General features: G+C 41.3%; 1 protein-coding gene across 1 annotated transcript in view; it reads left to right on the top strand.

The window, feature by feature from the left end:
- The window catches only part of NIBAN1 (niban apoptosis regulator 1), a 167,054-nt gene that overhangs the window by 67,404 nt on the left and 71,692 nt on the right, over window positions 1–27,958 (top strand). Inside the window, exons 2-5 of the mRNA XM_024133786.1 lie at window positions 3,051–3,181; window positions 7,259–7,390; window positions 12,848–12,962; window positions 17,612–17,779. Of these exons, the coding sequence (XP_023989554.1) occupies window positions 3,051–3,181; window positions 7,259–7,390; window positions 12,848–12,962; window positions 17,612–17,779 (546 nt within the window). The remainder of the gene's footprint in view (window positions 1–3,050; window positions 3,182–7,258; window positions 7,391–12,847; window positions 12,963–17,611; window positions 17,780–27,958) is intronic.

Genomic DNA, 27,958 nt, shown 5'->3' with positions numbered 1-27,958 from the left:
TTAGGATTCTCTATGTATAGTATCATGTCATCTGCAAACAGGGACAGCTTTACTTCTTCTTTTCCGATTTGGATCCCTTTTATTTCTTTTTCTTCTCTGATTGCTGTGGCTAGAACTTGCAAATCTATGTTGAATAAGAGTGATGAGAGTGGGCAACCTTGTCTTGTTCCTGATCTTAGTGGAAATGGTTTCAGTTTTTCACCATTGAGAACGATGCTGGCTGTGGGTTTGTCATATATGGCCTTTATTATGTTGAGGAAAGTTCCCTCTATGCCTACTTTCTGCAGAGTTTTTATCATAAATCGGTGTTGAATTTTGTCAAAAGCTTTCTCTGCATCTATTGAGATGATCATATGGTTTTTCTCCTTCAGTTTGTTGATATGGTGTATCACGTTGATTGATTTGCGTATATTGAAGAATCCTTGCATTCCTGGAATAAATGTAATCTCTTTTTAATGAATGCTCCCTGGTGGATGCTGTGCTGATAGTATATGCAGATATTCAAATCACAGAAACATTTTTCTCATACGTTGGGAGGGAGTGGTGCCATTGTAGCATCTCAGTAGAAGCAGGGCATCCTTGAGGGGGCTTGGTGATGTGGCAGGATGTCAGCTTTCAAGGCTTTGTAGAGCTCATCATAAATTGACATCCACCTCCTTTTATTTAAATCCAATTGCTTGCAAGAGTGCAAAAAATTAATCAGAAATTAACCGGCTGCTCTCCTGCTAGACTAAATAGTGGTTACTTGGATCTAAAGGCCAAATTTTGTTAATCATTTATATGTTTCAGTGATGTGAGACCATTCTCATTGTGGGGATTCTGAAAGATGTCCCACGGCTATACAAGAAAATTATAGACAAGTATATAGAATTTTATTCCTTATGCACTGTATAAAAGCTAAACAAATAATAACCAATTAGACACATAAAGCCTGAGTATATTAAAGTATTATGCAAATAGTGATTAATAGTAATACCATAAACTCACAAAGAAAGCAAAAGTATACCTGAATCAATTTATAGGAACTTTTATTTGCATTTCCACAGAACCTATTATTAGTGGGTATCAAAGCACCTTACAAGTAATAATTATTAAAGCTCATAAATACAACCAGAAAATGTCATTTTATTGAGCGATAAGCAAGAATTCCCCTTTACCTCATATGTATTATGAGATCTAAATGCCTGAACTAAAGAAGGATTTTCCTTATATAGAGAGTATTTATACACTGTGGGTGTTTGGGGAAATGATTCCATAGGCATAGAATTTGGCAGCTATGGATTCAAGTTTCTCATATTGAGTATCTTGATCTATGTGGTTAGAACCCTTCACTTATTTTTACATGTATAATAGCTCTAAACAGCTATAAATAAATATAAGTATAAAATATAACATACAGAGCTATAAGTAGCTATGTACGTTATATTTTAATATTTCTCTGTTGACTATAATATCAAATTTTAAAACAAAATTTATGCCAAGTTCACATGAGAGTATTTAAAAATATTTTGGAATGTTATACCAGGTTTATTTTTTCTCAAACTAATATCTTATTCCAAGGACTAACAGCTTGTAAGCACGGTGAGTGTGACCTGTATTTATTTGTATACTCTGTGGCAAGTCCTTGAAATGTTGTGAGGATTTCTTATCTGCTTCAGAATGCCCCTTTGCACTTTCTCCCCTATTTCTCCTTCTCCTTTCCTGCCTTTGCAATTTCCCTACTTTCTAAAGTTAAGCATAGGTTGGAAAAGCTCAAGAGTATTGCAGTGCCTGACTCTCCCTCTCCCTCCATCTCGAGTCCTCAAGCTCCTCCCACATGATTATTCCTCAGATTTATTTTCTTCTGGTGCTAAGAGGTCATACTGTAGTTGCTGGTCACAGTTGTGAGGCAGCTGTACTTCCATGGTTATATTTCACTGTCACATAGATTCCAGGAAAAGTGTGGACTAGTGAGCATCTTCCTTTACAGTTAGGATGCTGGAGCCTAGAGAGAATGAGTGACAACTGAGGTCATGCAGCTGGTTCACTTCTCTGTCTTCTAGACTTGGGACCAGAATTTAGGTCTCGAGACTCTTAATCCAAAGTTTTTACCTCTACCCCATGGTAGTTATATCATTCTCTGAATCATAAAAAATTTTAGGGACTTCCCTGGTGGCGCAGTGGTTAAGAATCCGCCTGCCAATGCAGGGGACACAGGTTCGAGCCCTGGTTCGGGAAGATCCCACATGCTGTGGAGCAACTAAGCCCGTGTGCCACAACTACTGAGCCTGCGCTCTAGAGCTCGCAAGCCACAACTACTGAGCCCGCGTGCCACAACTACTGAAGCCTGCGCGCCTAGAGCCCATGCTCCGCAACAACGGAAGCCACCACAATGAGAAGCCCGCGCACCGCAACGAAGAGTAGCCCCAACCCGCCACAAATAGAGAAAGCCCGCATGCAGCAACAAGACCCAACCCAGCCAAAAAATATATAAATAAATAAAATAAAATAAAAATTTTTTTTTAAATAAAAAAATTTTTAAACCAGAAACGTAGGAGCAGAACTAGAAGAAACAGTTTGTTGATTTTATCCAGGGCTGTGGATCAGAAGGACTAGAAGTGGAGCCTCAGGATCTGAAGACAAACGGAGTGATGTGTGTGCAGAGTTGAAATGGTGAACCCTGGGATTATTGTTGTATTGCTGTGTAGGAGAAGTTGAATGACTGGAGGTAGAAGATAACGAAGAGCAAGTTGAAGTGGAGAACAGGGTGAGGTAGAATGGTGGTTGTAGAAGAACTAGGAGGATGGTTGAGTTTATGGTCATGGCAATGGGTTGTTAATGTAAAATGAAGAAAGTTGGTTACTGGATAGATGGTCCTTAAGGACCTCCACGTCTCTCAGGACGATGACAGAGGGGGAGGAAGTCATGGCAGCAGGTATCAAAGTTCTCAAGGCATGTGGGCTAACAACGAATCCCTAGGAAGCAGAGGTGTTGGGGAGCCTAGAGGGATATATATAGAATTATGGAGACAGATGCTACATTTATAAATTCTAATTTTCATATTTTTCCAGGAAAAACTGAGGCTGCTATCAAAAACTTCAGTCCTTACTACAGCCGCCAGTACTCTGTGGCTTTCTGCAATTATGTACGCAGTGAAGTAGAACAGCAAAGAGATTTAACATCACAATTTTTGAAGACCAAGGTAACCCATGGAATTTGGTTTCCGTATTTCTCCCACTGAAGAATGGTTTATAACTCATAATATTTCTGAAATAAACAGTAATTTGAATGACAGTTTAAAAAATCTGTTCTCCAGTCATTTCATGCTCAAAAAACTATTTGCCTGGAAGTTAGAACATATCGATTTCTTGTTGATGGTGTAATCCACATAAAAAGAAAACTAGCATGATTTCAGTTTTACTATATTTTTCCCACATTGATGCTTTGACATCAGAAATCTGACTTGCTGTGGTGAAGTACAGTAAAAAAAAGTCATAATTTCAGTTCCTCATACTATGGGTGTTTTTATTTTGGTCATTGATCAAATGTGATTTTATTTTCTAAACCTGTAACTTATTCTCTCGTTTGCTCCATTATAATAATTATCCACAACCTAAACAAATATTTATTGACACTATGTGCCAGGCCCTAGTCTAAGAACTTGAGAACAAGACAAATTCTCTGCTTTCCTGTTAATATTCAAATAGAAGACAGACAATAAACAAATAAACAAATGAATATCAGGTAATAAGAAATGCTACAAAGTAAATAAAGCAGGAGTCTTATTTCAGAGAAGGTGGTCAGTGAAGCCTTCTGTGGAGATGACATCTGAGCAGAAACTAGAGTGAAATAAGAGAGTAGACTGTGTGAATATCTGTGGGAAGAGTGTTCCAGGCACATGAAACAGAAGTGCAAAGACCTTGCAGCAGTCAGAAGCATAGCAGGAAGGCTAGTGTGCTGAGAGCCATATAAGCAAGGGAGGAGAGCTGAAAAAGGAATGCAGAGTGACAAATAGGGACCAGATCATGTAGGCCCATAGACCACAATGAAGGTTTTTAAGTGTGATGGGAAGTTATTGGAGGGTATTGAATACAGAGTGACTTATAATTTTAAGTGATCTTTCTGGCCTTTCTATAGAGAAGAGACTATGGGGAGGGACATGAGAAGAAACTGGAAACTGGCAAGGAAGACACTGTAGCAGTCCAAGAGAAGGATGATGGCCAATTGGACTAGGGTGGTGGTGGAAACAGTTGTGAGAAGAGTCCAAGTCAGAGCTGACAGAACTTGTTGATGGGTGGGTATGAGATAATAGAAGAAGAGATAAATCAGTGATGACTTGGCTTTTAGCTTGAGCAAATAAGCAGATGGACTTGTCCTTTACTCAGAAGAGTCAGAGGTGGATGGGAATCATTTCACTTTTGGCCACGTTATGTTTAAGATACTTATTTCACATACACCCATGGAAATACTGACTAGGTAGTTGAATGCTCTGATTTGGAGCTCAGTGGAGAGGTTGAGGCTAGGGAGTAGAAATTTGGGAGTTTTTAGCTCATAACTGGTATTAAAGTCATGGGAGATAATCAAGGGAAAGTATAAACAGAGAAAAGGAGAGCTTCCATGACCAAGTCCTGGCCCCTCCAACATTTGGAGATCAGAAAAAGGAGAAAGATTCAGCAAGATGGACTGAGAAAAAAATAGCCTGTGGAGTAGGAAAAAAAAATCAGGAGAGTGCAATGTGCCAGAGTCAAATAAAGAAGGGGTTTCAAGAAAGAGGGAGTGATAAATAGGTCAGATATTGCTGAAAGTTGACCAATAGATTTAGCAGCATGGCTTTGTAGGGGTAACTGATTGTCATCCCCATGAAACAGTGACTGACAAAACTTTGGGAGTTTGATAAAAATGCAAATTCTGGTCTGTACCCCCAGAGATTCTGATATAGTATCAGTATAGAATAGTATATAGTATATAAGTCTAGGGTGAGGCTGCATTTTTTTTGACAAATATTGTACGACTCCTGTTACATGAATTTCCCAGAGTAGTCAAATTCATATAGACAAAAAGTAGAATAGTAGTAACAAGGGAGTGGGGATGAGGGAAATAGAGAGTTATTATTTAATTGGCACAGAATTTCAGTTTGTGGTGATAAAAAGTTCTGGAGATAGATAGTGGTGATGGTTGCACAGCAATGTGAATATAATTAATGCCACTGAACTGTACACTTAAAAATGGTTAAAACGGTAAACTTTATGCCATGTGTATTTATTTTACCACAATAAAAAATAACATAAGGAAAAAAAGAATACAATACTTAGGGATAAACTTAACCATGTAGATGAAAGAATTGTACACTGAAAACAAAATGTTGCTAAAAGAAATTAAACAACACATAAATAAATGGAAAAGCATCCTGTGTTCATGTGTATTTTACCACAATAAAAAATACTCAGTATAATGAAGGACTTAAAGTAATAAGATTAAACCGATCAGGATACAGTAATATATGGTATGGTAAAAAGACAACACCAAAATCTCACTGGCTTAAAAACAGTAGTTTGTTTTTCCCTCATATTACATGCCCTACGTGTCCACTGCGTAGATTGCAGGGGGCTGCTCTGCTCCACAGGGTCCTCGCTCAGGGACACAGTTTGACCAAGTCTCCACTATCTGGATGGTTGGTGAGGCGGCATTTTTAACAAGTGTATCAGTTGATCTAAGTGGCCCAGGTTTGGGTTAAGAATCCGCCTGCCAATGCAGGGGACACGGGTTCGAGCCCTGGTCCGGGAAGATCCCACAGGCCGCGGAGCAACTAAGCCCGTGAGCCACAACTACTAAGCCTGCGCTCTAGAGCCCATGAGCCACAACTACTGAAGCCCTCATGCCACAACTACTGACGCCTGCGCACCTAGAGCCCGTGCCCCGCAGTGAGAAGCCCGCACACTGCAACGAAGAGTAGTCCCCACTCGCCCCACCCCAGGCTCGCCGCAACTAGAGAAAGCCTGTGCGCAGCAATGAAGACCCAATGCAGCCATAAATAAATAAATAAATAAAAACACTAAAAATAAATAAATAAATAAAAGAAAAAAAGTGGCCCAGGTTTAAGAAATGCTGTACGTAAGAACTATAAAGTTCAGCTTATATATGGTTGCAGTCTTATTTTAAGAGGAGAGTGGGGTCCTCTTTTACGTGTTAATGAGTCCATATAGGAGAGTGCCTCATTATCTGCCTCAATATTAAGCCCTGGAATTTATAAGGCTATTTATTTCAACCCTTAGCAGATTCTGAAAAAGATTAGCGTATCACTCTTCTCTGTATGGTTCATGTAAATTTTGCTTGAAAGGGGAGGCATGAGTTTCTAAAGGGACTATGGTTTTTTTTTGATTGAAGTATAGTTGGTTTACAATATTGTGTTAAAGGCACTATAGTGTTTGAATAACATCAATGCAAAGTCAGTGACACGTGAAAGACAGGAGGCCCATTCCTATATTTTGAGATAATACATGAGGTAGGATGGGAACTACCCTTACACGGTTAGCCCAATAGAAGGCCTAACTAGGTATCTAACAGAGACTTCCCTACAGCACAAATAATAGAAGAGAGAAATCAGTGATGACTTGGCTTTTAGCCGGGGTTATGAATGAGAAATCCCTAGACCTTTAAGTGGAAGAGGTAGAATGAAGGTTTGCTGGCTTGCCTGCTTGTTCTTTAACTAGAGAGTAAACAGAGTCTCCTTGAAGAGCACAAAGGTGGGTTAAGTGTTTTTAGCCTTGGTTCCCAGATCTTTGGGTCTGGGGAAACCACTGAACACTGACTCTTGAGGCAGCCCCTGAAGGTTGACAAAGAGGGGAACAGCCTGTTAACTCCCCTGTTTTTTCAGGAATTAACCCTGAGGTATATTCAGGGTGTTGGGATAGATGTCCACAACTTACAGTTAACTGCCTCACTCCCTCTCTTCCACAGAGTTTACCAAGGATTTTTTAAGTGCCACAGGTATGCAAGGCATAACCTTGCTACTATAATCCCTTCTAGCATATGCTTCTGTTCTTGTAGCATAATGAAGGGAATGCAAATCACAAAAATATCAAGAAGACAAATATTTGCATTTGGTCAGGAGAAGTAGGAAAGGGAAATGTGGAGGGAGGTGGGGGAAGCAAAAATTTCCCCAGGATCTCAGCACAAGATAGTTTCTGAAAATATTCCTTGAAATACCGTGAATAGACTTAGTGGTAGCATGATATGCTATCTTTTGTTGTGACAGTTAATTGCATTCATCTTCTTTAAGCCACCACTGGAGCCTGGAACTGTTTTGTATGAAGCAGAGCTATCACAGTTTGCTGAAGACATAAAGAAATGGAAGGAGAGATATGTTGTGGTTAAAAATGACTTTGCTGTGGAAAGCTATGAGAACAAAGAGGTAAGACATTTCCTTGTTACCACTGATTCTTGCAATTTTCTTAAATGTTGGCTGGGTTGACTGGCAAGCCCTCTCCTTTGAGACTGACTGATTCTATGAGCACTAACAGATTCAGGTATTCATTTCAGTCACCAGATATTTATTGTGGGTTATAGTAGGTTCTAGGCATATCACTGTAGATTAGACAGATGCTTGCAGTCTAGTGGGCAACGTAGACTTTGAACAAGTAATTGCAAGTGAGTGTGAAGATAGAAGGTTATACTGAGTGGCCAGTGCGGGAGCATTTCCTATGATCATTGGGCCTCGAGGCTTGTCTTAGTCACCTCCCTGATATCTCTCCCTCTCTGCTCTGGGTCTTCATGTCTCCCCACTCTTAAGCCTCCTCTGTGGCAGAGGAATTATTTATTAAGATTGTGATTGGATTTGCATGGGTTCCTAAAAATTCAGAACTTTTCACATACTTTATTTCACTTACATGTATGAATTTTTTTCACTAGCTTTTTCCTGGTTATCTCATTTTTTCCCTTGTCTGTAAAATGTGGAGAGATGAGATAGCATATGTACAGTGTCTAGCACCTGAGAGGACCTTAGTTTTTATTTCTTGAAATGGTTCCCATTTCTTTCCCCATCAAGGGAGGTAATGTGGTATAAATGAAAGAACATTGGGCAGAGAATTTGGAAAACTAAAGTTGAGGTCAGGCCTCCATTAAACTAGAGTGTGAGGCTGAATGATACCACTGATTCCTTCCAGATCTCATACTGTACACATATTCAGTCTACATAGATTCTCAAGCTCCCTTTGAAATGAATAGTTACTATTTATGTGTTTAAGTTCGTAACATATTTAAAACTCTGCACTCTTCACTCTAAGTTCAAAACTAGTCAGGACATCCTCTGCAGATACTCTGAGTAATTACCCCTGATGCTAAACCTTTAGAAAGAGGCTTCAGGCTGACAGATAATGTGTCTCCTTCCAAGTTTTGATGGAAAATAGAAATAAAATATAATACAAACTTATTATACCACCTACCAGGCAGTACTCAAGTGCTTTCTTGGGTAGTCTTATTCTTTTCAACATTTGTTAAGGCAATATCTTCTCTGCTTTATCTATTTTAGGATTTTAGTCAACATTTGATTTGCTCTCTGAAGCAAATGATCAATACAGTACAAATAATTATAATAATAACAAATCACTTTAGATTTCATACATCCCATTATACTGTTCTCTCAGGGAAGCTTGAGAAGAGGCAGTATAGCCTAATGGTTAATATTAAGAACTTTGAATCACATCTTTACCAGTTACTAGATATGTGTCCTTGCATAAGTTATAAATCTCCTTGAGCCTCAGTTTTCTCATCTGTAAAATGGTGAGCATGATTCCTTCATCACAATGTTGTGTGAGAATTAAAGACATGAATGCATTGAAGCCCTTAGCATATGGCCAAGTGCTGGCAGAGCCCAATATAGAGCAGTTGTCAGTATGACAACTATCTAATGTGGAGGAAGCACTCATAGAACTCACTCTGTATTTATTAAGGTTTTCACCACATTTGGCACTAATGGAAGTTTAATTTTGAATCAAATTTTGGTGTTTTTTTTTCCCCTTTTCATTTTTTTATGCTTGCTTCCTCAACTTGCAATTTATGGACTATATTGCTTTCTTTACTTTGCTCATCATTTTCAGGTGAACTTGTTCCAATTGTTAAGATATGGTCACTGAATTTGGTAATAACCAATTTTTTTTAAACTGGAAAAAAAATGCCCATGCAGTGTGCCATAATTCCTTAAAGTTTTAATGATATCCTGTTTTTTAATTACAGAAGGTTTTTAAAAAAAATTATACCTAAGAGTTATACATTAAGTATCTATCTATAAACTGCCTATTCTTTTATTGAGAATCCAGTTTTGGCTGGTAACTGAGGAGGAAAAAAATGAGCATTCTCATTCTCACTTCCTACTTCCTATACACTTGCGTTGGGGCTCGACAAACCCAGGTATGAATCCTGGATTTGTCACCTACTCACCACTGGGTCATTGGCAAGTTACTTAACCTCTCTGAGCTTCATTTTTCTCGTTTATAAAATAGAGATAATGTCTAATTCACAATGCAGTTTTGAGGATTAAATAATATAATATATAATGTTTATTAAAGCCTAGATTAGGTCTGTTTTCACAGATAACACAATTCAGATTTGAGGCCAGTCTGAATCAACCTGTTCCTAGACTTTCTCAAAATCACACCATTTTGGATTCTTCTCTCTTCTGCTCTGGGTCCTGATGTGCTTGAGCAGTTGATTAGTAATTCTTACAAGAATGAAAACAACCTTCTTAGGTAAACAAGAGTTTGTTTTGTTTGGGTTTCTTCAGTCACTATCTTATTGATGCAGAATATGTTATTGTTACTCTGATTTTATGGCCCTGATCAACATTATTTTAGTTATTCCCAAGAGTACACTCCAGATTTTGGGTCCCACAGTTTTGTAGTTTCAGTTCTCAACTTGGTTTTAGCTTGTTAGTCTCAAAATTTTCCCTTGACTTGTGCCCTCCCATCAGATGCACATACTTTACATTTTATCTTATCTGCATGTCCATGTGAGTATATCTGTTTAACCAACTGCCTCACTGCTTTAGCGATGCTCTGCACCTCTTTTACAGTTCTCAAACAGCAGAGATTTTTGTCTCCTGGCCGGAATTTGTTCTGATGTCATAATATTACACTTCCATCCCAGACCATTTTACTGCAAAACAGTCTCATGCCTGAGGGCAAAGTGGTGGCATATTTTATTATGGTTACATTTTTTTTTGGTAAAAATCCTTGGCAACCATAACTGAAGTTACATGTCCCACAGTCTCATTTGTCATTAGTCTCCAAGCATTTTGTGTGGTAAATGTCTGTATGCATCATCATCCTTTTGGTTATTAGAATGATTCAGGCGCTAGCACCTGAAATGATAAGTGTGGTACAGAATTTCTGAAGTTACTGAGATTATGTTTCACCCCCTTTGAGAAACATATCTACAGTGAATCTCCCTGAGATTAGGGACTCTGATTTACCATCTTTTGACCGTCACACAAAAGTATTAAAGTACTACCCACAAGTAGTAAGGACGCAAAACATTTTTTTCACCCTTGGGGCCAGGAGGGGCTGTGACCTACATCACATCAGGTAAAGCTCTACCCTGACTGAAGTGATTGGTCTAGTCTAGAGCTGGTCACATGATCACAGCCAAAAAAAAAAAAAGCTACATTAATCAAAACAGCATGATATTGGCACAAAAACAGACATATGGATCAATGGAATAGAGAGCCCAGAAATAAACCCACACACCTATAGTCAATTAATCTTCAACAAAGGAGGCCAGAATATACAATGGAGAAAAGTTATTTTCTTCAGCAAGTGGTGTTGGGGAAATTGGACAGCCGCATTTAAATCAATGAAGTTAGAACACACCCTCACACCATACATAAAAATAAACTCAAAATGGCTTAAAGACTTAATTATAAGACCTAACACCATAAAACTCCTAGAAGAGAAAATAGGCAAAACATTCTCTGACATAGATCATACCAATGTTTTCTTAGGTCAGTCTCTCAAGGCAATAGAAACAAAAGCAAAAATAAACAAATGAGACTGAATCAAACATAAGCTTTTGCACAGCAAAGGAAACCATAAACAAAATGAAAAAACAACCTGTAGAGTGGGAGAAAATATTTGCAAATGATGCAACTGACAAGGGATTAATTTCCAAAATATACAAACAATTCATATAGCTCAATATCAAAAAAAAAACCCAATCAAAATATGGGCAAAATATCTAAATAGACATTTCTCCAAAGAAGACATGCAGGTGACCAAAAGGCACACGAAAAGATGCTCAGCATTGCTGATTATTAGAGAAATGCAAATCAAATCTACAATGAGGTATCACCTCACACCAGTCAGAATGGCCATCATCAAAAAGTCTATAAATTATAAATGCTGCAGAGGGTGTGGAGAAAAGGGAACCCTCCTACACTGTTGGTGGGAATGTAAATTGGTGCAGACACTATGGAGAACAGTATGGAGGTTCCTTACAAAACTAAAAATAAAGTTACCATATGATCCAGCAATCCCACTCCTGGGCACCTATCCAGAGAATCTCTAATTTGAAAAGATGCATGCACCCCAGTGTTCATAGCAGCACTATTTAAATAGCCAGGACACGAAAGCAACCTAAATGTCCATGACAGATGAATGGCTAAAGAAGATGTGGTGTGTATATATACAATGGAATATTACTCAGCCATAAAAAAGAATGAAGTAATGCCATTTGCAGCAACATGGATGGACCTAGAGATTATCATACTAAGTGAAGTAAGTTAGAGAAAGATAAATATACAATATCACTTATATGAGGAATCTAAAAAAAATGATACAAATGAATATATTTACAAAACAGAAATAGACTCACAGACATAGAAAACAAACTTATGGTTACCAAAGGGGGGAAGGGGAAGGGATGGATAAATTAGGAGTTTGGGATTAACAGATACACACTACTATACATAAAATAGATAATCAACGAGGACCTACTGTATAGCACAGGGAACTGTATTCAGTATCTTATAATGACCTATGATGGAAAAAAATCTGAAAAGGAATATATATATATGTAACTGAATCACTTTGCTGTACATCTGAAACTAGCACAACATTATAAATCAACTATACTTCAATAGAAAAATTTTTTTCTTAAGATAAAAAAAAAAAAAGAAAAAGGGGCTGGGATTGGTGGCTCCTGACTTGAAATCTCCACAGCACAGGTCTGGTTTCAGATGCATTTGGATCCACGGCTCCAGTGATATCAGAACTCAGTTTGTTCTTTCTTCCATCTCAAATCTTTGCCTTCATTCAGCCTGACTTCCCTAACAGGCCACAATCTCCATTGTCAGGCTCCTTCAGAGTCCTCCACAGTAACAAGATGGTGGTGGTGTCCTGTCCTCACCACCTCACAGAGCTGAGGCTTTCCTGTCAGCCCCTCTTGCAAGGCCTGAAGCTCACTCTGATTGGATTGAATCAGGTCATGTGACTGACCCTGACCCAATCACTGCAGCCAGGATATAGCCAGTGGAAACTATAAGAGCTTTTCTTGCTGGCCCTGGGACAAACCCTAACACTCACTCTGATTGGACATGCTGAGGTCATGTGACTTTCCCTGACCCAATCACTGCAGCTAAAACATAGCCAGTGGAAAGTGTAATAGCCTTTTTTCCTTTTGGTCCTGGAGCAAGTCCTGATGCACTCTCTGACAGAGGCTTCCAGTGCAAAACATATTTTTTGAATAAATGGCTCTTACTCGTTGACATAGTGTGGGAATTTCTATCTCTGAGTATATTTGTCTATTTCTAATATTCCTGATATTTTCCAAAAATCCAAATGAGGAAAAATTCCACTCATTTATGCCTTTCCTTTCCCAGGCCTATCAGAGAGGAGCTCCCCCTAAAAGCCGAATTCTTCCAGCTGGTGGCAAGGTGTTAACCTCAGAAGATGAATACGGTTTATTATCTGATCGGCATTTCCCAGACCCCATTGGTGAGTTGCTGAACATTCCTTCCCAAGACAAAATTCCTAAACATGTTTTGTTTAACTAGATCAGTGCTTCTCAAGGGGAGGGGTGATGATTTCACTCTCCAGGGACAGTTGGCTGTGTCTGGAGACATTTTTGGTTGTCACAACTTGGGAGGATCGTGCTACAGGCATTTAGTGGGTAGAGGCCAGTGATGCTTGCTAAACAACCCCTGACAATGAAGAATTATCTGGCATTAAATATCAGTAGTTGCCAAGGTTGAGAAACCCTGGGCTAGACACACATTCTCCACAGGCAAATGGAAGATATAATTTCTCTAATTCAGGTAAACATTGTAGCAATTCTGTTACTTTAAATCATATTTGGTAATACACAAGTCAGTCACTGTGCTTCTAGCACATGGAAAATATACCATTGGTCAGGCATCTTGAAGCTTTGGAATATATTGCAAGCTTTACACAAGACAGCAGAAATAAATATGTAGGGCCCAGTCTGTGAAATGTATAATCCCATCTTTCAGTAAGACCTGTCAGAGAATATTATTTTTCTAATTTTAGGATGATATGCAATAAAATATCCTAAATCAACAAAACATTTTTAACAAGCATTACAGTAACTCATAGCTACTGTGTAAAAAAGCATTGCATTAATTAGCATATCTTTAACAATAGCTGAATGCTGCCGTGGAAAGAGCATTGAACTGAGAATTTGAAGGCTGGATTTTTATCTAGTTCTATCTGTGACGCTTATCAAGCATTTTCCCTAGCTATTGCTGAACCTCTCTGATTTCTGTTTCTCCCAGTTCTAGGGCCTTGAAATTGAAAATCTAGAAGGATATTACCAGCTCTAACATACTTTGATTCTCATTCATTTTACTTTTTCCATGTAGAGAGTGTGATGGATAATATTCAGACGAAATAGAGCATTTCATAGCAATTCATGAACTGTGGATAATGTAATAACACCATCTGGCTTTGTGTAAATCACACTGCACAGTAATTACTTAGTTTCTTGAAGAGAGCCCTGGTTCTTATTAATAGGTATAATCATTTCACTGGAATTTATGGGGAAAATATAAAATTATTTTATCAATTGTTATTTCAGTGCAGAATGCTTAGCATAGTGTTTTTAATGACACTGTTATAGGATTAGTACATGAACCATAAACCTAGATGAACAAACTCTTATTAAGTAATTCAAGCTAAAACAACACTTTATGTACACTATACATATTATTATATTTTAATATCTACTTACATGTTATCTTGGCTTTGGAGCTGCCACTTAGAAATGGGGATACCAATACGTTGACTCTTTAGAACCACTTCAAAAGAACTTTCCAATGAAATCAGTCAGAACTGACAATATGTTTATTGATTTATTGATGAAATATATCAGAAGGAATGAAAAGGAATAAAAAACACAAGGCCTGTGTGACTAGTGCCATTTGGCCCAGGACTTCAGACTGGACATTTCAAAGACTTTTTAAATTGTATGTTGTGCCCTTCTCAGTTTTAAAAATAGAATATTCTACAGTAGATAATTTGTGATATCCTTATAACTCAACTCAGAAAAAATGCAGACTAATAGTATCTGGAAAATTGTTGTAAAATGTTAAATGAGTGATAACAAGAGGCTAATAGGAATGAATTTTATGGGGCTTCCTAAGGCTTTTTTAAATGTAAGTGGTGAATGTTGCTTTTAATTGTTTGTACAAAATTGTGACATCTTGGAAAGGGCAAGGAGAGTGTTTTCACAAAACTATGTTAACAGGAATCACACTGTTAACAGCAGTGTGATTCTAATTTTTATTGGAAAGAATAAAGGCACAATAAAGATGGGAGAAATTAACCTCACTAGAGGTAAAGCACTGGAGGTTTATCAATATATGTCCTCTTTACACAGTAGTGTGCTAAGATGATGTTCAAAGATGGTCCCATGTTTTGCTAAAATGATTCACTTCTTTGGCATTTTATTAGCTAGAATCTACTTTGTTGCACACAAAAAAAATCTCAAATAAAATACATATGTTTTTATTTTCTTGCTAAAAATATTTGGATATTACCAGTACACACTGGTGTGGCAGTTCCATAAATGTCAGGGACTCTTTTTAGCTTTCTGCTCCTTTATCTCTGGGTTGTGGCCCAGAATTACATAGTCCAAGGTGGCTGCTGGAACTCCAGCCATGGCTTTCTCATTCCAGACAGGAGGAAGGAGAAAAGATGAGGAGGCAGGCACATTCCCTCTCCTTAAGGATGCTTCTAGGAAGTCTCACTGCCACTTCAGTTTACATTTCATTGGCCAAAACTTAGTGGCTATGACACACCAAACTGCAATGGAGGCTGGAAATTGTAGTCTTTATTGTATGCAGGCACTTGCTAAACTAAAAATCAGGAGTTTTATTACCGAGAAAGAGGAGAGAATAGAGATGTCTTACAACTAAGAGGTCTCTACTACAGCATTGAATCATGTATTCATTTGTTGTCATTCATGTGTTGATTCATTCTTATGTTATCATGTGCCAGGCATTTTGCTAGGGACTGGTGGGCCAGAGTTTGTGCTCCCAGTGCATTTGACTCTGTTACCTTCAGAAATAGAATTCCGGGCTTCCCTGGTGGCGCAGTGGTTGCGCGTCCGCCTGCCGATGCAGGGGAGCCGGGTTCGCGCCCCGGTCTGGGAGGATCCCGCGTGCCGCGGAGCGGCTGGGCCCGTGAGCCGTGGCCGCTGGGCCTGCGCGTCCGGAGCCTGTGCTCCGCAACGGGAGAGGCCGCAGCAGAGGAAGGCCCGCACACCACAAAAAAAAAAAAAAAAAAAAAAAAAGAAATAGAATTCCAATGTATGCCCCAGGAAATCTATTCTTTATCTAAGCCAATCTTGATTTATTCATTTGCCAGGAGCAAGACTCAGTTCTGGAGCCTTCCTTATGGTTGTGATCCATTTCTTGGTATGCCCAGTGCTTTCAGTTGCCTCCTACTGGGCCCCTCTTCCCTTGCTTTCCTCGAGATTGTGCCCATTATGTAGGCTGAGAGCACAGAACTAATTTTTTCTTCTGCTTGTTTTCCGTGACTCTGGAAATAAGCTGGGGCTCATTTAACCGAGTGCAATATCATAGAATTGGAATGCACGGAGGGGAATAAAGTTTAGACAGGGGATCTGAATGATAAGGGGTTAATATGAGTTTCTTGGAATTGATTTTGAGGGAAAAGGTGAAAGTCCCATTGTTTAAGGCTTTTAAAATTTCCTAGGACAACACAGCACATTTATTCATTCAACAAACGGTAGTAGAACATCTACTAGGTCCCATGGCTCTGCTATGGGCTGAGCATACAAAGATAAGTAAGATGAAGCCTCCATCCTCTAGGAGCTCCGGGGCAGTGGTTCTGCTTCCCAGGGAAAATTATTTGGCTGGGGAGGCTTATCTCACTTTATGTCTCTCACTCTGAGTGTGGGTACCAGACATGAAAACAGATCATTACATTATTTTGGGAGAACAAGATAGGGAGCACCCAACTCTGTCTCTGGTGGCAGAGGGTGGTGCCAACAAGGAGGTGGCTTTTTTTTTTTTTTTTTTTTTGCGGTACGCGGGCCTCCCACTGCTGTGGCCTCTCCCGTTGCGGAGCACAGGCTCCGGACGCGCAGGCCCAGCGGCCATGGCTCATGGGCCCAGCTGCTCCGCGGCACGTGGGATCCTCCCGGACCGGGGCACGAACCCGTGTCCCCCTCATCGGCAGGCGGACTCTCAACCACTGCGCCACCAGGGAAGCCCGAGGAGGTGGCTTTTGAACTGACTTTTGAAGGACAAATGAGAGTTTTCTAAGCAAAAGCATGGTGAAAAGGAAGGAGGAAAAATTGCAGAAGCAAAGTCATGGGAAGAATGATGACACCTCAGGAGAGTAGAGATGAGAATAGAGCAGAAACCAGCACAGAACAGGGTAAATACCAACACTTAAAGAGGAAGATGGAGAGAAGGGGCAGAGGAACCAATAAAGCTGAAAAGGGGAAACAATTTTTAAAAAGCATGGAGGACACGAGGAGAGAGGTGCCCCTGGAAGTCAAGAGAATGTTTTCAAAAGAAGGGGTAATTGACAGCATCAGATGTTTCCAATCGGGTTGAAAGGGTGGGTAATGAAGAAGCCATAGGCCGGCAGTCAGGATGACATTAGTAACAGGCAATTTGGTTTTGGGACTAGTGGGGCAGGAACAAGACTAGGGTGAGAATAGGGGTTGATGGCATCAAAGCAGCAAATGCTAGTGCAGCAGTGACAAGGAGGCGGGAGAGAGTGCAGGGCAGAGAGCAGACCTGGTGGGATGGGAGCCTGGGGGAGAGTAGGGTGAGTGCCTGACACATTGACGCATCAACTGCCGAGGACCGGTAGGGAGGAGTGAGCTCTGTTTGTGGCTCATTCCTGGTGAGGAAGTTGAGATAGATTATGTCTGATGGCCTTGGTTGTCCCTGTAGATAGGAGGTGAGGCCACCTGCTGGAGTGAGACAGGTGAAGCTGAACTCTTCTTTTCCCTGTGAAGACATCTCACACCGCCTTTCCATCTCATTGGCTGCCCCCAAGCTGGAAATAAACCTTCACAGCCTGAAATAAATATTTTAAATGAGAGATACACGTTTTAAAACACCTTTGTGTTTTCCATGTTTCTTCAGCGTCCAGTGAGAAGGAGAACACGCAGCCCTTTGTGGTCCTGCCCAAGGAATTCCCGGTGTACCTGTGGCAGCCATTCCTCAGACATGGCTACTTCTGCTTCCAGGATGCCGCTGACCAGAAGAAGTTCAGTGCTCTCCTGAGTGACTGCATCAGACATCTAAATCATGGTATGGCACGGCTGCCCTCTGGTCCCCGGTTAGGCTGCCTTTTCTCAGTTGGTCTGGTCAGTCATCTGTTAAAATGATTCCTAGAAAGAGCCACGGACGGTGCTGCCTCTGGAAGGAGAGGGAAATCGAACGAAGTGAGGGTTTTGTACACAAAGAGCGTGGCCAGCTTGCTGGTTGTTTAGTCCGGGCAGGGCAGCCTCAGCGCAACAGGACGTGGAGTAGGTATCTGATGGCACATGTAGACAGAGCACCATATTCATGCATATAATTTTGAGTATAATTCCTCCTCTTCCTTTTTCCTGATTTTTAAAAATCTCAGTGACGGTAAGAATGTACCAATTGTCCCTGACAAAATCCTAGTCCTTTTGACATTTCTTGTTTATTTTCACCTTTATTTCTGAAGAAGTTACTCAAAACTTTAGGGTACATGAGAATCGCCTGGAAAACTTGCTAAACAGATTTTTTGGGGGGGATCCACCTTCAGATATACTGATACTGGGGCCCTGATTTTGGTTTTCTAACAAACTGCCAAGGGATGCTCATGCTGTTAGTCCATGGACCACACTTGGTTGCATTGCTTCAGACCGTGTTGCCTCTACGTACCGATTTAATTACTGTTGGGTCCATAATAAAAAAGATTTCTCTTTCCATTATGTGATGTTTTTGATAAATTGATGTGAATGCTGGTTTTTCTGGACTCCGCAAAACCTTCAGGTACAGATAATTGAGCTCTTTGTTATTTGGCAGTTGGAAAGGTAACCAGTCAAATGTTATTGAGGACTTACTCTGTGCCAACCTATAAAGGTATTAGGAACAGAGTAATGAACCATGCAGAGTTCCCCTCTTTGGGGTCTACATTCAAACAGGAAAGAGGGGCAAACACACGTACAAATTCACAAGATAACTTGATAGTTATCAAAGTTATGTGTTACAGAGTAACCAGAGGTTACTCCGTAGGGAAGAAGGGAGAAGGCTTGTCAGGGGAGGCCTTTCTGGGCAGGTGACATTTGAGTTGAGTCACCTCATCCATCTGTGCCTTTACTGTATTTCCTAATAATTTCATTGTACATTTACTTTAAAGTTCTGAGGTTTCCCTGAGAGTGTCAGTGCCACTGAGCAAAAGTCGCTAGTGATGCATCTCAGTCTGTTCTTGATTTTAGCTTGTGTAATGATAGAAGGCTAATGGAAAAAGATAATGTCACTCTATTTTGCTCTAGCAACCCTGACCAACGTTCCTCAGAATATTGGCTCATAACTCATTAGGGACTTTATAAAAATGATAACCTTATTAATATCTTGCCTTGTGGTTTTGATGTTTGAGAGACAAAGAATTCCCCAGCACTGCCTGCACCGTCTAACTCGTACACTTACACCTCTGTGTGCAGGGCCTTGGTCTAGTATGAACATGCATTTGGCACTAAACACAAGAACCATGAAGTTTCACTAAGCAGAGAATGTTCTCCACCCAGCCAGATGGGACTGGCTCCGTTCCCCCTTCCGTGTACATAATAGGAGTTTCTCTGGGGAGTTTTTGGAAGTTATGTAGCCTGTATTTAGAGTCCATTTATGGAAGATTTCAGTCGATTCACAACCCCACTCTGCTCTCCAGTATGTTATCAAAGGCACTGAGATAATGGAGTCTAGTCACATTGCCCTGGTTTTGTGTCACATTCCTCTGTCCAGAAACCTCACTTTATGCAGACTTAACGTGATTTGGCGTAGCTTCCAGTGGCTCCAGTCAGAACCAGAGACCATCAAAACATTGTAGGGAACTGTCTTTGACTGTCATGGGCCAATGAGCCCATGGGTCTCTCCTTTCTCGGTACCACCCATCTTTACTGTGTCACTTTTTTTTTTTTTTTTTGGTTTCAATCTCTGCCTGTTATTCATTGTGGGATCTTGACTAAACCAGGAAGAGGTTTCACAAACTCCCAGTTAAGCATTATTGGTTCCATAATAACAGAAGAGTTTAGAAACAGGTGTAAAATTAGTGCTGTGATAAGGGCCAGAAACCCTGAGGGGGCTTTGGAGAGGCTGCTGACTTCCATCCCCAGGAGACCAGAGCCGGGGCTGTATGCCTTTGTCATTGCCCCACTGGCTCTCAGGCCAGCATGCGCCGCCGTTGACAACTAGGTCCAAGATATTCTAGCAGCTGATGCTGGGCCGCTATTGATCTGTCCATTCACAAGTCCTCAGGATCTTTCTTTCCCACTTTTATTAAGATATCATTGACATATAACATTGTATTAGTTTGAGGTGTACAACATAGTGATTTAATGTATGATCATTGCAAAGTGATCAGCACAATAAGTTTAGTTAACACCTGTCACCTCACGTAGTTAACAAAAGTTTTTTCTTGCAACGAGAGCTCTTAAGCTCTACTCTCTTAGCAACTTTTCATATACAGTACAGTATTGTTAACGATAGCCACCATGCTGTACATTACAACCTGTGACTTAATTTATCCTATAACTGGAAGTTTGAGCCCTTTAACCCATCCTCCCCCCACCTCCTCTGGCAACGACCAATCTGTTCTCTGTTTCTGTGAGTCCGTTTTTTTTACGATTCCACATATAAGTGAGATCATACAGTATTTGTTTTTCTCTGTCTGACTTATTTCACTTAGCGTAATGCCCTTAAGGGATCTTTCAGGGAAGATCATCTCGTTGCCTTCATGGTAAGTTCTGCCAACGATGTCTGTTACTTGGGGTTCCCAGGTGCTCAAATCCCAGAACAAAGCCCAGGCCACTTGCCCTGGGAGTTCTGGGTTCAAATCGGTCTAGGTACCCATGTCCATTCATTCTGAATCTGGAACCACGGCTCCTGTCCCTCCTTATGGAATGGGTTTTTTCCTATTTAACCCTGACAAAGGGCTTAATTACACCCTGCTCTTGGACAATAAGGCTATATCCTGAGGTAGGTAAGGGCAAGTAGAGGGCTCTCTGCTCTTCCTTCCTTCAAGTGACAGATCTTCCTCTGGGTGCCTCAAAGATGATTTACACTCATAAGGGGCATAGAGGCGTGTGTGTGTGTGTGTGTGTGTGTGTGTGTGTGTGTGTGTTGTTTTTGGCACCCCTTCACTGAGCAGGCATAAGAAAACTCCACAAGATTAATCTTCAGCAACACACTGGACTAAATATCAAGCCCATTGTGTGAGGGAGAGGGGAAATTGCCCTTCCCCACCTTGGTTCTTTTGGCTGGCAATTAAAATGACACAAGGCAGGTTAACAGGAGAAAAATCAAATTTATTACATGCGGATGGGGAATTCACTTAAGTATGAAGAATTTCAAAGACAGCAAGGCAAGGTGAGGTTTATGTATATTCTGGACTAAGGAGAAGGAGCTGGGGGTCTGAGGCTTTTTCTTCCTTGAGGGAAAGTAAGATAATTCACAGGAAGACAGAAAGAGTTAATGTTTGCTGGGCCATCCAAAGACAGTGGGACACAGAGAGGACTCTGATCAAACAGCTTTGCTAGGCTACCCCTGTCTACATCTCCTAATTTCAATACTTTGTTACAGTTATCTATGGTGATAGCTTCTTCCTGGGACAGTCCTCCTACCTTAAATTCTTTTAGGCAGTAAAGGGGAAGTTCAGAGGCTCTTCCTGAGTCTTTTGGGCTTTGATTGTTTTCAGCTCAAAATAATCCTCATGCTAGAGTAGAACAACTTGGGGTAGCCTGCCCTCAACCCCATCAAGTGACATGTACCTAGAGCAGCTGCTGTCCTCTGTCCTTTTGGAATCTTACTTCTCCCTGATGGGAGAAGTCCAGGGTTCTAAATGTCCACTTCTACAAAAAATGGGACTTATATAAAGCCAAAATGTTCTAAGACAGTCCTATTGTCCAAAATTCAGTCCTATTCAGAATTGTAGTTTGCAAAATATGGTTCTTGTAGTTACAGGGATATAGCTAAAACTATTAACACATATAGAAGGCTGTATACATGCAATGTGGAATAATGATCATTATCAATGTGAATCTGTCCTTCCAGCTCAGGATAATCATTCCTTGGCATAAGAATTTTCAGGAAGGGGAAAAAGTGTTCCTGGCAGGAAAAATAGGATGTGTTGGGGCCAGGAAGAGAGTCAGAGCATGGACTATTAGAGGAACTGAACGAATTTCATGTGGCTGGTGCTTAGAGAGGAGAGAGATGCCAAGCAAGCATGGAGAGATGGGCAGGAGCCAGACTATAAAGGGCTTTGTGGAGCATATTAGGGGGTTTGCACTTTATTCTAGCATCAATAGGAAGCCATTAAAGGGTTTTAAGCAGATAAGCAACTCAAACATATTTTCATTTTAGAAAGGTCACACGTACTGGCTGCTGTGTGGGCAGTGGATGGGAGGGTAGCCTCTGGGATGCCAGGAGGCCACTTAGGAAACTTTGGCAGGCTACAGATGGTGGTAGCTTGCACCAAAGAGGTGACAATGAAAATGGCAAGAGGTGGCTGAATAAGAGAGATATCCAGGAAGTAGAATCAATAGAACTTAAGGATAGATCATGTGTGGAGGGAGGCAGGGGGAGAACCCAAGGAAGAGCCCCAGGTTTCTGCCATTCTTTGAGATGGGAACCTTGTGTGAAGAGGAGCAGGCTCCAGGGAAAGGAAACGATGTGTTCAGTGTTGCAGATGTTGAGCTGGAGAAGTCTAGGGACATCCAGGTGAGGGAGTCTCATAGACAGATGCCTGGACAAGGCTGGAGAGCGGGAACACAATCTGGAGTAGAGACAGATGGCAAGTCAGCAACCTGTCTGTGGTCATGGAATTGCCTGAGGGCCTGGCATCTGTTACAGGCTCTGTAGATATGTCCACCCTCCATCCTCATGTATAGTTGCAAATATGCCCATGTGGGAGAAGCATGGGGCATGTGTGTTGAAGTAGATTGAAGATGTTTGTATCCAAAATCTGTAAGCATTAATGTAAAATAGGTTGGTGACTTCGTGTTAAATACTAACTTCACTCACTACATGGGCCTATGATTTTACTGTTGAATATTTAAACAACATGTTCATTAGGAATACAGAGTCTGTGTGAAATTCAGTAAATCAGGGTCTCTGACTCACCCTCTTCATAGAGATAATTCTCTAATGCCAATGTGTCTTCTGTATTTTATTTCAAGTTCATTGCTACCAATCTGTTTTGGGACTCATAAAAAACATTCCCGGAGGCTTTTAGTTGATCTTACTTTTCCTAATTACTGCTACCTCCTTCCATATGTAACAGTCAGATAAATCATATTTAAACACAATTTTTGATTAAAATCCTTCAGTGGCACTGCCATTTTCAAAAAGATGAAAATTCCAAAGAGACTGGCTATTGTGTGCCTGATTTCCTACTATTCTCAAGTACAAGCCTCCTCTCCCCCAACCTTGCTACCCTACCCCACCCACCTGCTTTTAATGAAAGTTTTTTTTGTTTGTTTTTTTTTTTTTTTTTTTTTGCGGTATGCGGGCCTCTCACTGTTGTGGCCTCTCCCGTTGCGGAGCGCAGGCTCTGGACGCGCAGGCTCAGCGGCCATGGCTCACGGGCCCAGCCGCTCCGCGGCATGTGGGATCCTCCCGGACCGGGGCACGAGCCCGCGTCCCCTGCATCGGCAGGCGGACTCTCAACCACTGCGCCACCAGGGAAGCCCAATGAAAGTTTTACCTAGACATTTTTGGCCTTCTCATACACCTGAAACACCCACTCCTCACCTATTTGAATTCTCTCTTATTTCCTTAAGAACAAGCTTCAGTCTGACCCCTGCCTTGAAGGCCATAGGGATAACTTCACTAGTGCCTATTTTCTGTCCCACTGATTGGATGCTCACCACAGTCTGCCTTACATTATTCATTTTCATGTCTAGTTGTCCTATTTCTCCAACTCTGTTGCAAATTCCTGAAGGGGAATCTTGTATAATCTTTTGTGTCCCTCTGTAGTGCTCAGACAAATATCTTGTGTTTCATAAAATCGTTCGAAGACACTAATGAATTAATAACTTAGTACTAGAGTAAAGCTGATTTCAGAATTTAAGTGTGATTTTAGAGATGACAGTTATAAATGTGGTTTGGCCTAATTCATAAACACACTGGCATGAGTAAGTGAAAGAATTGTCAATACAAAGCATAAAGGATTTGAGGAATAAGGGAGTCACATGTCAGGCAGCCATCACCAGAAGAAGGTGATTCTGGAATGAAGGTGGAATGATGGCAAAGTTTTGTTCAGCAGTACTCTGCTAGCTTGAAGGACAGTCAGGACTGCCACTGAACTAACGCCAATGGTTCCCGTCATCATGAACACTAAGAAATAAGTCACAGTAGAGCATCTGGGAAGCATAAGGGCACGTGCATTGGGAAAGATACTATAAAAAAACCCACATCTTTCTTGATGAAGAGAACACAATCATGTAAAGACACTTTGCAAACTTCTGCTTAAACTTGGACTAGTTCAATCACCTATGACATTTTTATTTTATTTCATTTTATTTTTTTTTTTTATTTTTTGCGGTACGTGGGCCTCTCACCGCTGTGGCCTCTCCCGTTGCGGAGCACAGGCTCCGGATGCGCAGGCCTAGCGGCCATGGCCCACAGGCCCAGCCGCTCCGCGGCACGTGGGATCCTCCCGGACCGGGGCATGAACCCGTGTCCCCTGCATCGGCAGGCGGACCCTCAACCACTGCGCCACCAGGGAAGCCCACCTATGACATTTATGTTATTCAAGGGTGCATGTGATGGAGTGAGTTAGGCTGAATGTGGAGCTATAATAGATGGTTAAACTTTGGAATTGGTTGCTGTCAGGGTTGTATGCCTTGAGCTCTTATCCCAGAAATCCCATGTCAAATCAAATGCCTTTATTAGATTGGATTTTGACACTTACACATTTTATGTGTTCAATTAATGCTGCTGAATTTAATTTATTTATTTTTAAATAAATAAATTTATTTATTTTATTTTTGGCTGCGTTGGGTCTTCGTTGCTGCACACGGGCTTTTCTCTGGTTGTGGTGAGCAGGGCTACTCTTCGTTGCGGTGTACAGGCTTCTCATTTTGGTGGCTTCTCTTGTTGCGGAGCATGGACTCTAGGCGTGCGGGCTTCAGTAGTTGTGGCACATGGGCTCTAGAGCTCAGGCTCAGTAGTTGTGGCACATGGGCGTAGTTGCTCTGCGGCATGTGAGATCTTCCCGGACCAGGGCTTGAACCTCTGTCCCCTGAACTGGCAGGCAGATTCTTAACCACTGCGCCACCAGGGAAGCCCCTGAATTGAATTTTAAAACAGAAAAGTGTCAGACTTCCCTGGTGGCACAGTGATTAAGAATCTGCCTGCCAATGCAGGGGACACGGGTTCGAGCCCTGGTCCGGGAAAATCCCACATGCCGCAGAGCAACTAAGCCCATGTGCCACCACTGCTGAAGCCTGCTTTGGCTGCGTTGGGTCTTCGTTGCTGCACACGGGCTTTTCTCTGGTTGTGGTGAGCAGGGCTACTCTTCGTTGCGGTGTACAGGCTTCTCATTTTGGTGGCTTCTCTTGTTGCGGAGCATGGACTCTAGGCGTGCGGGCTTCAGTAGTTGTGGCACATGGGCTCTAGAGCTCAGGCTCAGTAGTTGTGGCACATGGGCGTAGTTGCTCTGCGGCATGTGAGATCTTCCCGGACCAGGGCTTGAACCTCTGTCCCCTGAACTGGCAGGCAGATTCTTAACCACTGCGCCACCAGGGAAGCCCCTGAATTGAATTTTAAAACAGAAAAGTGTCAGACTTCCCTGGTGGCACAGTGATTAAGAATCTGCCTGCCAATGCAGGGGACACGGGTTCGAGCCCTGGTCCGGGAAAATCCCACATGCCGCAGAGCAACTAAGCCCATGTGCCACCACTGCTGAAGCCTGCATGCCACAACTACTGAGCCCGCGTGCCACAACTACTGAAGCCTGCACGCCTAGAGCACGTGCTCCACAACAAGAGAAACCACCACAATGAGAAGCCCACGCACCGCAATGAAGAGTAGCCCCCACTCGCCAAAGCTAGAGAAAGCCCCTGCTCAGCAACGAAGACCCAACGCAGCCAAAAAATAAATAAATAAATGAAGTCAAAAAAAAAAAACACCAAAACAGAAAAGGGTCGTATGATTCAAATTAGCTAGAGCAAATCCTTTTTGGTGTGTTTATTTGAACACCCATTCCCATTTATGAAACAAGTTTATTACTTGAGGGACTAAGTGTCTGATGTGGGCATCAATAAATTTTAACTGAAAATATTCAGTGAATTTTCTTTTGTAATATATGAAAACATATTTCTGAATTTATGGCACATACTTATATTTATATACACATGCATATCTATGAATTAGAAAATGCTAACAGTGCTTGGGCTCTTTTGGACACTTTACTGCAAATGAATAATGTTTGACTGGACATAGATAAACAAATACAATTTTTGTAAACATCTATTTGAATGCTTTTACTTATAAAAGGTATTTCATAGTGTACGTTTGTTTCAATGCATTAAAACCTCTATGCGTTGTAAACAAAAATGTTTGCTAATTACTGTTTAATAAATAACTAGATACCAATTTCTAGTTTTCATAAACTGTCCCAAACAAACATTTTTAAAAGGATTCTCTCTGCTTGGAGTTTAGTCTCTCTTTGAGTTTAGTGTGTACTCTTTGCCTCACACAGGTAATACTCGACATTATAAATATGTGACATATATGAATATGCCATTTTTTCTTAGGAAGTTATCGTTTTCCCCTTTCTGCCCCTTTTTTACTGTTCATAAAACTCTAAATTTGGAAGAGATCTTAGTGATTGCATACTCTATCTCCTCAGAGTTTATTTATAATAAGGCTCAGATAGTAACTTACTTGCCCAAGGTCCCAGCTAGTCAGTGATAGAGGAACAGTTGTCCTGACACCTAGTCCTTGACTTCTGTTTCAGTTATACATACCATGTCATCTTTTCTACATTACTTTTTAAAAGAATTTTTCATCTTTTGGTCAATTAAAGCACATTACTATTAAATCAAGTTACTCTTGTGATACATTTGCATAATCTAAAGTGAAGCAAACCTGTACCATTCATTGGAGGTCATCTGAGACCTGGGATATGTCTGTTTTTTTCATAAGTAGCAACATCTGATAACTTGGTATTTTGTCCACCAGCTAAACATGACTATATTTTTTATTTAGATATGCTCAGGAAATAAAATATTTGGTAATGTAGCTGTTTACTGGTTAAATTTTATGTAGTATAAAATGCAAACCATCATATAGGGCCTGAATCAAGATGGCAGAGTAGAAGGACTTGCTCTCACTCCCTCTTGTGAGAACACCAGAATCACAACTAGCTGCTGGACAATCATCGACAGGAAGACACTGGAACTCACCAAAAAACATACCCCACATCCAAAGACAAAGGAGAAGCCACAATGAGACAGTAGGAGGGATGCAATCACAGTAAAATCAAATCCCATAACTGCTGGGTGGGTGACTCACAGACTGGAGAACACTTATAACACAGAAGTCCACCCACTGGAATGAAGGTTATGAGCCCCACGTCAGGCTTCCCAACTTGGGGGTCTGGCAATGGGAGGGGGAATTCCTAAAGAATCAGACTTTGAAGGCTAGTGGGATTTGATTGCAGGACTCCGACAGGACTGGGGGAAACAGACTCCACTCTTGGAGGGCACACACAACGTAGTGTGCGCATCGGGACCCAGGGGAAGGAGCAGTGACCCCAGGGGAGACTCAACCAGACCTACCTGCTAGTGTTGGAGGGTCTCCTGCAGAGGCGGGGGTGGCTGTGGCTCACCGTGGGGACAAGGACACTGGCAGCAGAAGTTCTGGGAAGTACTTCTTGGCGGGAGCCCTCCCAGAGTCCACCATTAGCCCCACCAAAGAGCCCAGGTAGTCTCCAGTGTTGGGTTGCCTCAGGCCAAACAACCAACAGGTAGGGAACCCAGCCCCACCCATCAGCAGTCAAGAGGATTAAAGTTTTACTGAGCTATGCCCACAAGAGCAACGGTCAGCTATACTCACCACCAGTCCCTCCCATCAGGAAACTTGCACAAGCCTCTTAGATAGCCTCATGCACCAAAGGGCAGACAGCAGAATCAAGAAGAACTACAATCCTGCAGCCTGTGGAACAAAAACCACATTCACAGAAAGATAGACAAGATGAAAAGGCAGAGGACTATGTACCAGATGAAGGAACAAGAT

This window comes from Physeter macrocephalus, chromosome 4, assembly GCF_002837175.3.
Source record: "Physeter macrocephalus isolate SW-GA chromosome 4, ASM283717v5, whole genome shotgun sequence".
Classification (NCBI taxonomy): domain Eukaryota; kingdom Metazoa; phylum Chordata; class Mammalia; order Artiodactyla; family Physeteridae; genus Physeter; species Physeter macrocephalus.
Note: the sequence above shows the minus strand (reverse complement) of the source record. Positions and strands in the feature narration are given on the sequence as shown.